The sequence below is a fragment of the Heliconius melpomene genome, chromosome 18 (assembly GCF_056956725.1).
Source record: "Heliconius melpomene rosina isolate 202511_hmr_F chromosome 18, ASM5695672v1, whole genome shotgun sequence".
Taxonomy (NCBI): domain Eukaryota; kingdom Metazoa; phylum Arthropoda; class Insecta; order Lepidoptera; family Nymphalidae; genus Heliconius; species Heliconius melpomene.
This window is the reverse complement of record NC_140406.1, coordinates 4,388,875-4,399,398: the sequence shown is the minus strand read 5'-3', so window position 1 is coordinate 4,399,398 and position 10,524 is coordinate 4,388,875. Positions and strand designations below refer to the sequence as shown.

General features: G+C 34.6%; 1 protein-coding gene across 2 annotated transcripts; it reads right to left on the bottom strand.

Moving 5' to 3' along the window:
- Positions 1-7: 7 nt before the first annotated feature.
- Positions 8-9,800, bottom strand: LOC146529279 (eukaryotic translation initiation factor 2 subunit 3-like). Of its 2 annotated transcripts, XM_085201536.1 has the most exons (9): positions 9,582-9,800; positions 9,205-9,379; positions 4,651-4,887; positions 3,837-4,054; positions 3,076-3,231; positions 2,734-2,946; positions 1,601-1,738; positions 747-895; positions 8-120 (listed from the first exon to the last, which is right to left on the bottom strand). In XM_085201536.1, exons 1-9 carry the CDS (start codon positions 9,639-9,641, stop codon positions 63-65), a joined length of 1,404 nt encoding a protein of 467 aa, XP_085057662.1. In that variant the 5' UTR covers positions 9,642-9,800; the 3' UTR covers positions 8-62. The 2 variants fall into 2 exon arrangements, with proteins under 2 accessions (XP_085057662.1, XP_085057661.1); XM_085201535.1 differs by lacking the exons at positions 8-120; positions 747-895; positions 1,601-1,738; ... (2 more) ...; positions 3,837-4,054; positions 4,651-4,887 and adding an exon at positions 5,318-8,212 and having other exon boundaries at positions 9,582-9,791.
- Between the last annotated feature and the right edge of the window lie 724 nt (positions 9,801-10,524).

Genomic DNA, 10,524 nt, shown 5'->3' with positions numbered 1-10,524 from the left:
AACACTCTTTAACAATAAGTTTTTATTATTATATATGATGGATTATAAAAGATACAGTGTATTTAGTTCTTTCCAGGTTCAATAGTTTCACCTCCTTGGATCTGTCCCCAACCAATCAATCTGTAAATTAACAATTATATATAGTTTTATGGAAAAAAAATATTATCTTATTGATAAAATAACTAACAAGTCATGTTCTTAGGCCATTGTGGCACAATGGCAGTGTTAAATAGTAATTGGGACTATTATTTTAAAGGAGATATTTTTTCCCTGTAGTATATAAGTGAGTGGTGATGTGTCGACTTCTGCTAATCAAAATGGAATCTTAACATTTAATTCTGCTATGTTATGAATACTGGGGATGAAAATAAGCCATCATTCTATAAGGGCCATCCATACATGAATGTGACACCAAATGAAAATGAAAATTTAAGAGGTCCCTCACCTCTTGTCACCAAATGTTACATTTTATTGATTAGCCTATAGAAATCGTATCGTGATGGCACAGCAGTGACTATAAACCCGATGGTTTTACGTTTGATTCCCACTTAATATTTTCATTTCCTTGCTTTGGTAACAAAACAAATCGCGACGTTGACTTCTGTTTCAACGAATCTATCTAACTAAAACTCGGCGGAAAGTGGAGAACGGAGTGTCTTAGTACTAGGCTCCCTCTGAATACACTGCTGTTGGCGGAATACAGTGTGAATCTAAAAAAAGTCATATAAATAAGCAAAAACAATGACCTCCAGTGGTTTTCAACTCTTCTACTCAAAGCCACCTTTTCTCCTATCTCAGTACAGACGGGGCTCGTGAGAGCTATTTTCGCCAAATCAGCCTTCGTTGCGATCACCCTTCCACCGGTGCTGAGAGACCCGATGTTAACAAGCAATGCCTGGAACAATGCAAATAAATATATATTTACTTTCGGGGCCGGTAAGGGACCACACCGTTAGTGAGTTAGATTTCCACTCGGGAAGAAAATAATATATATATTTTATTTTCTTTGTCGACTATTATTTTCTTTTTCGTGCTCTGAAAGACGGCACGGCATTAAGTGTCGCCACGAAACGCGTGTTGTCTTGATAATTGTACGAGGGGAATGGAGTGTCTTAACTCTAGGTTTTTTTTGCCTATTCTGCTATGGCGATTGGTCCGTGCTAGAATAATCTGGTGTCCACCTCTCAATATTTACTAACAAAAAATTGAGATTGAAACATAAAAAAAACATCGGTCAAGTGCGAGTCGGTCTCGCCCACTGAGGGTTCCGTACAAAAATTGGAGTTCTCGAGATTTTTCTGAAATTAAGGCTTAGCTTAGCCAGCACCCTTTCATATGATACCTCACTTGAACTAGCGTCTATTATTTTTTAGTATTTAACCACATATGTATAGTTTCAGATTTTTTCGAAACTAGTACTACCTGTAGATGCAGCTAGCAGCTGCCACATTTTGATTCCCTTTATAGTGTCGAAATACGCGTTTTTTGCTATATAAACGGCCATATCTTTTTTCTAAGCAAATGTATTTTTTTTTTCAGTAAATTATAATATGTGTATAAATCATATGTTGGAAAGTGTCCTACATTCTTGTTTCCTCACCTCATTCCTAGTTAGTTTTTGAACCTTAGCGGCCTTCTTATCTCCTTCCGTGCGCACTCCTAGCAACCGCTTGAGGAGATAGTATGACACTTCAAGCTTCACGAAGATACCTGGCAACGCTCCGACGGCGCCAAGAACCTGAAAGCAAATTGGTCAAAAATTGCGATTCATTTATAAAAAACTAGAGAACCTCGCTTGTTGTAGGGTGTTGTTACGGACATTATATAATAATATAATTTAACGATTTCTTGGAATCTGTAGTAAACGGTGTTGGTTTTACATTTATATATTTTGTTATATATGTTGTTGTTCTTTTATTTATATGTTGTGCACTGTTTGTTTACCCCAATACAATAAAAAAATATATCTATGCATAAAACATAACATATCAGCAGTTTGCACTCCTTCTCTATAACTATACTAATGTAACACAAAGCAGAAGAGTTTGTTTAAATGCTAAGATCTCTTGATCTACTGGTCCGATTTACTTTTTTTGTTTTGTATGAAGGCTGCATTCTTCAGAACTGCTATTATAGGCTATATAACATTACGGTGCGTACGGTGCGTATTAAGTGCGTGCGGTGCACCCAGTTAACATATGTTGTATGACAAACATATTTAATTGAATTAGACCAAAAAAAAGTCCGCGACAACAGCAACATCTCTTATAAATAAGTGACAGTAAACCATTTTGTGACAAAAAACAATTGAAAATTGTAATGTGATATTCCATCGACTTTTATTTCACTTGTACATTGAAAACTTACAAGCGAAAGTTATTTCATCATGAAGGAAATTTCATGATAATAATCTTATTAAATAGCATGTAATTTGGGCGTATACTTTAAGAGAAAATATAATGTAAGTATGCGGGCGAAGCCGCGTGTGGGCCGCTAGTAAACTATAACTGTCAAATTTTATGCTCTTTTCGCTCGTCTAAAATTAAAAAATAAATTATTTTTATCTCTTCGTTGTAGTTAGAAGACAAAACGCCGCGTCAAGATCAGCCAGCCAGCAGACTTAATGACTCAAAAATTGGTCGAAGCGCGAGGAACGGATTATTAAAACCAGGGGTTTTTCTACCTACCACACTAACACGTGGAATACAAAACACTAAAAGGAATACACAGTACCTGCCCCACGAGGCGGTCGGCGCGGCACAGCGTAGGCTCGATGCGCGTGCCGACGCCGATGAGCCCGCCCGGCACCGCGTACTGCAGCTCGTTCTGCTCCGCGAACAGCGACACGATGCGCGAGAAGATGGGCCGGCACGTGAGCCGCCCCTCCGCGTCCTTGCTCACCAGCCCCGGGCGCACCTCAATCTCCATGCCCACCGCCAGCACGCCCTGAACACCCGTGTATGTTAATATTGTATATGGTTGCAGCAGTAAGCAATATAGTATTTTTTGTAGGTAAAAAACACATTTTTTTTAATTACAGACAAATAACATAATGTGATATACATATATACATACCTGTAGTATGGAGCCGCCGGCCACGCCGCCGCGCAGGTCGTCGACCTCGCAGCCGGGCTTGTTGACGTCGAAGGAGCGGATGACGATCATGCGCGGCGGCGACGTGAAGTCGCGGATGGGCACCGGGATCTTCTTCATGACGTACTCGCACAGCACCTGTGTGCGTACAAACACATTCGTACAATTCTCTTTACAAATATTTGTGACGTGAAGTGAAAGCACAGTTTTAACTAGTGTTTAAAAACCTGATACAATTAACACAAAAGAGATTTTGATAACAAAAGTGTTTTTTGTTTCAAACAAAATAAATAATAAAGTTAATGTTGTAAAATAAAATGCCATTTGTTAATTTGCACACAGACACTAACCTATCAAAACATCGCACACGCCTCATTAACGAAATAGATTCGCAGGTATTGACGGTGAAGTTGAAAACGTCGAAACTGTTGGCGAATCTTGATTAATTTTTTTAAGTAAATATGTTGTATGAGTTTGAAATATTTGACACTATATGCCGTTCCCGTGAAAGAAGCGCAAACGATTCCAATAAAGTGTCTGTCTTCGTCAAAATAAATGTCTTTTCAAGTATCTACATATAGTTATTTACCCGATACTAAAACTAAAACACAAATAAACTATTTTGACATTTGTGTCTGTCTTTCTGTATGTCGGGGCCAATTTCCGGAACAGCATTCCAGAGGGAATCAAGCGCTAAATGCAGGATAGAGCGTGAAGCTAAAAAAATATGTCATATTGTTTACCTCAATATTATATTTAAGCTGAGCAGATATGGGTATGACGGGGGCTCCCTCGGCGACCGTTCCTTGGACGAACTTAGTTATTTGCTCGTGTTGTTCTTTTGCTTGGCCTTCCTTCACTAAATCTATTTTGTTTTGTAGTATAATAATATGCTTCAATTTCATAATCTCTATGGCAGCCAAATGCTCACTAGTTTGAGGTTGAGGACAGGATTCGTTACCTGAAATATTTATGATTGTTAGTGTTAAGTCGTCGTGGCGCAGCGGCATAAGGGCGTGGCTGTAAACCGACGGTTATAGGTTCGATCCCCACTCGAGGAAGTGAAATATTTATTTACGTTTATATTACCATTTCTTCTCTCTGGTGTCGAGGCAAAGTGCGGCGTTGAGTTATGCCCCTCAACACGTAATGCCTCCAGAATTCGGCAGAAAATGGAGAACGGAGTGTCTTAATACTAGGCTCCCTCTGCCTACGCTTCTGTGTGCGGGATACACCGTGAAGTTATTTAATTTTTTTTTGTGTTTTAAATTTATTTTTTATACAAAGTACATAAATTGTATGGTGTAAGACCGAAAAAAATATATTATATTTATATGAATAAATATTATTTGCTTGGGATAATCAATATAGGAAGATTTCATAAACCTAAGCTCAAAATTTTACTAAAATCGGTTCAGTAGTTTTTAGATATTCACTATCCGCACATTTCCGTAGGAAACATGCATATCATACGTATATTTTTCTTTTCAATCGACATGTGTTTGAAGTAGTTTTATCTATTTTTTCTTATCCCAGGCTACAAAAAAGATAACATACCAGCAATAAGCAACAACGCGGCGTCCATCACGGCAGCACCGTTAAGCATGGTGGCCATGAGGATGTCGTGGCCGGGGCAGTCCACGAAGCTGACGTGCCTCACGAGTTGGAAGCGGCCCGTGCAGGCGGGGCGTAGGCACGGGAAGTTGTCGTCCTTGGACGAGCCGCCCGAGGTGAAGCTCGTGGGACGCGGGCATTTAGGATTGTCGCATTTGTAAATTTTTGCGTTTGCGTAACCTTTTAGAAGAAAAAAATATTGAGTTGAATTTATAAATACCTAGAATATATAAATTATTTGGTGTAATAATGACGTAATTCCATTTTTTTTATAAGCGTCAACATTTTACAAACTTAGATTGCGTCTAATATAATTTTACAAAGTTGCAATGAATGCATATTGATATGCAGGTTTTATTTAAAAAATGTGTTCTAAGACGATTGTCCCTTCAAATGCGGATGCATTTGGAGCCTCGAGGATTGAAATATATAAATATGCAGGATATAATATATGTATGTATATGTGAATTGGGTTCAATTATTCTTCTGTGATTAATCTTTAGATTAATTGACTGCTAAAGCAGATAATTAATATAAATAATTTAATTAGTGTATTCTCATACACTTAATAATGTCTCCATTATTAAGTATAGAAATCAAATAATTCAAGTTCTTGATACAAATTATTTATTTTCTATTTATTGTGCTTGCAATAACATTTATAAACAAAAATGTTTAAATATTCTTATGAGTAAATCATTACGTATATGCATCTAAAAATACTAATAGTTAGACATTAATCTAAGTTGGTCCAATATAAAAAAAGGCACTATTTAAGGTATTTATTAGAAACTATTAACGGCACAGCGTCTTACTGTAAACTTCGAGTTCTAAGGTTCGATTTCGAGTTCAAGCTCCACCACTCAGTACGCAAAGACTCGATAAGTGGATGTTAAATGAGGAACGAAGTATAATAAAACAAGGTTTCCTCTACTTACCTAAACTTATATGCTAAAAAACAATCTTATATATCTTCTTTACAAGTTTAACTATTCTTACATTAACTGTGAATATTTGCTATTTAATATTTTATAAGCACAATATGGACTTACAAAACATTATAAAAATTACACTTCATAAAATTTTCGTATGAAACTGTTTGCTAAATAATACATTAAATTCAAGAACTTAGAACAGCATCAATTAGAAATATTCATTTAAAGTTGGTCAAATCAACAAAGGAATTTTACACAAGTTAAGAAAATTATTTATACGTAAAGTACAAATAAGAGATATTTCAAAACTGACGTCATTTTTTTATAATTATAATTTATTTTTAGTTTTGTAACATAATAAAAACAAACAAATGTTAAATACAGAAGCACGTTGATGGGCCACGTCAACCAGCCTCAAGAATGGCAGACCCATGGAACCCCGAATTTTTTGTTACACAAAATGAAGGATTTTTGGATTAAAACCTTTACACCAATATATTAAGGTAGGCTACCTTAATATATTGGTCGTCGGTCGTAGTCGGTCGCGACGAGTTGTTACTGCCCTGAAGTTTAGCTGAAGTTAAGCTTTCTGAAGTCTTGCGCATTGGTGACTCGGGAAGAAAATAATCAAAAGTAAGAAAAATCCTAAAATATCTGCGCACCAATTTACAGGTAACTTCAAGGCGGCCACGAGTCCTCGACCGTAAAAGTGAGAAAGTTCTTTTTATGACTCTACCATATGTTGCGTTGCGTTATTTGGTTAAATAAATGTGAAGATTTTCATTTAGTACATTAGACATTAACCTTTCCCTGATGATGAGCACGTAGCCAATTACACTTGAAATAAATTAAATATGTATGTATATATATCAAATCTGCATTAGATGGGTTCATTCACCACTTACTAACATGATAAGAGATTCACTGTTTTACAATATTGTGCATTAACAGCATTACAATAACTAGTAACTTTAAAACATGTTGTATCTTCTAATTTTAAAATAATAAAAAATAGAGTATGTATAACAGTCAAAATAAATATTTTCTACATTTCAATGTCCCACATTTACATTCTGTAAGATTTCTGAGCATAGCTCTGTTTTGCTGTTGTACTTCAAATCTAGATTTTGTAGGTGAAACAGGAGAAATAGCTATGTTTGCTTCAGATGCACTTGGGATGCTGAGATCTTCTTCTAATTGTTCTCTCTGAACTGTGACAGCAGCGTCATCATCATTATCTAATGACTTCTGGAGATAATCAAAACATACTTCCTCTCCAGCTTCAATATCTCTTGTTGCAAATAAAGCTAACATTGGTAAGTTGGGATCAAGACAATCTGCCCATACCGCCCAAACACCTAAATTTGGATCGCATGAATGGTTTATGAAATGTGATATGTTTCCTAAATTGCAAGCATCAAGCACATATGGGTTTTCTACAGAATTAAAGTCTAAGTCAAACAAGTATGTCAATCCATTGGCGTCATATTCTCGTCCCCGTTTCTCCGCTTCTTCAAAAGTTATAACTTCACCAACATATTGACACAAAAATTGACCTTGCTTTATTTTTTGTTCACTTCTAACTCCCCATCCGCATCCATTTGACGTCCTGAATATAGTAAGCTTTATGTTTCGGCCCGTTTGAACTACACGATTGCTACATTCAGATGAACATTTACATGCCTTATTACATTCATACACAGGAGTTCCAGGAGCAACACGAAGTCGTTTAGTAACTGTGTAAGCAAAAAGTCCAGCTTGCATGCCACAACATGATTTAGATCGACAATTACAAGCATCACACTCACAACCTATTGGTGGCTCATTAGGAATAACTACACCAGCACCAGGAATTGATTCATTAATGTATGTGAAATTTTCAGGTGGACCAACCAAGTCAACATTATTTTCAATGTTTAACTTTTTGCATCTATCAACTTGATTTAAATATTCTTCCCAATTTTTCAAAGCCATAAGTTGCTGACACCGTTTTCTAAACATGCAATATAATTGTAATATGTTTCTTGTATCTCTAACTAACTGAGTCGCATAAAGTTCTTCAGATTCTTTAAGATGGATCATACTAAGTAAATTGAGTATAAGATCACTTTTGAGTTTGGGTAGTTCTAATACCTCAAATTCATCAAGCCGATCAACAAGGTTATCTTCACCAAGTAAATTATCAAAGGATAACTCCTTTTTAAGCTTTTCCATTTCTTGACAATGTTTTAGTTCTTTGTCAATTAAAAATTCTCTTAATACTTCAGGACAATTGTCCAGGTTTTCAATGGGTTCCCATGTGTTTTCACTATCGTTCCAGCCTTTCCATTTAATATAAAACTTAACTTTGCCTGCTTCAAATGTGAAATCTAAAATCTTTTCTATAATGAATTCTTCTGGTTCTTGCTTTTGTTTTCTTCTTTTTTTGGTTGATGTTTTTTCTGGTGTCACATCAAAATCAATATGTAATGGCCTCTTTTTTCCTTTTCTCAGTTTTTCAGCAAAAAGGGTTTCATTTCGTTCATCTGTTCTGTCACGGTACAATTTTATCACTGACTCGGCCAGGGGCTCTGCAACATACCATGTGATTTAGATTAATTATCATTTTATATATTTGAATAATATTTAAAAGAAAAAGAAATCCAGCCAACTGGTTTTAATTACTATTTCACATGGTAAATTGCAAAGTAACTGATAATTATAGTGATATTTCTTTTTAATTTTTTTGATAACAGAACAAATAAAAAATCTTATATGTGATTAAATGTTATATACAGGTTATAAAGTTATAAGAATATACAAAATTTATTTACAGTAAGAACATTTCAGTAAACATTTATTTATTAAGCATATGTATATAGAAGTTTTATTTATTGTACTCTTTTGTAATTTTGAATATGCAAGAAGTTTGTGTGGAGATTTAGCTTATAATTTTTATAAAGCTATGACTTAATAGATACATTTTTTTATCAAACTTATGGATATTTAAACATATTGGTTGTGTTTAGTTTCATTGATTTAATGACAAGTGTATTACTTTGTTTGTATTCACAAAGTATTTTTTATTTATTTACAGGTGAAATTTACACCTTATTTATTTAGTTGTTTAATAATTTCCTTACACCAGCTTAAAAATATAACAAACAAAAGAAAATTTTGGTGTAGTCAGCCTTATCAGCACAAGCAACCCTTGTTGATTTGTTTGTCTTTGTAGCAAAGAAAAACAAACTTGTTAGAGATATTCTTCAAAGAACATATGGATATTGGTTGGTGTACAAGTTATTTGATATGTTAATTTCTTGATATAACGTCTGTAACTTTTTATACCTTAATAACTATTGCATTAAAATTTTCATTGCCTTTATAATATATATTTTGTGTAGACGCATGCTTTAGTATGTATGATTCTATTATTACAAATATAAAAGTGAGACTTAGTTAGTAACTTAGTAACTGAGAATATTTTAAATTATCATGAATTGTAAATTATACAATTGTAGCATTACATTGGTAACATTAAGAAATATACAAGTGGTTTAAATAAATACCAAATTTTGCTTACCTAATTTTATTGTAATATTTCTTTCCAATTCATTTTTAAATCTGACAGTTTGTACTCCTGAAATGGCTTTCACCACAGTTGATTTCCCATGGGCTACATGGCCGATTGTACCAATATTAATTGTCGCTTGTCTAGATATTACTTCTGGTGATAGAGCAGACAACTTTGTTACATCCTATAATAAATATTTATAGATTAATATCTATTCTTACTTATTCTATCACATGCATTAAAACTAGAAATTTGATACGTTGTAAAATTATAGGTTAGAATATAAACTTCTCATTTACACTACTTATTAATCATATACACTGAAATTAGAAAGCTTACTGCGTGAACAAACGAAAATGTATACTATTTTTCTAGTTTGAACTTACTAGCTTAGATAAATCTTGCTGATGCAAGTTTGACTGAGCACGGCCTTCATTGGAAGTCATTTTATTTCAGAACTCACTACACTTTCCAACTGTACCAAATGTTAATCACATTAAAATATGTAATATATAAATAAATGAAACTTTGATGTTTTCTAGATTTATTTTCATAAGTTTCTGTTATATTGCGTGGCCCCTGGGCCGTATTCGCTTGCCGCGCACGCTAAATATTACTTTTGACTAGACATGGGCGTTACGTAGCGTCACTAGTTTCAGAAACTGCTTACAAGCCAAATCACGGCATAACTAGTTTCGGGCTGTCGTCGAAACTAGTGATTGTGATGATTCGGAACTACGCGGTGATTGTGAGCTACGCGGTTATTCGAAACTACATACATGTTGCGTTGTGGTTATGTGTCTGTACACATAGCCATTATTTCACATACGTAGTTTCATGAGAGTAAGCAGTAAGCACTAATCAAGTTACATCGACACTAGCACAGTTGTATCTCGCTCTATTATAGTACGTACCGCAACAAAAATAGAGACGAGAATAGGCGAATTTGATTGAAAAGCTACAAACATCGTACTTTTTTGTATTATACACCCAATGAAACGAAAAAGCGATTCTAAACTAAACGCAGAAGTTAAGCTATATTATTTATAGTTTTATGAAAATTCCAAGAAAAAACCATATTATTTTTATTAGCTACATTGACACTTATGTAGTTGCATCTTGCTCTATTTTAGTACGTACCGCAAGAAAAAAAGAGACGACAGTAATTTAATATGTATGCATTAATGCAATTTGATCGATTATTATTTTATATCGATAATTAAAAAATAAATTCTGCCTCGACACCAGAGCGAAGAAATGAAAAAATAAATGTAAATAAATATTTAGTTTCCTCGATTGGGGCTCGAACCCGCAACAGTCGCGTTACAG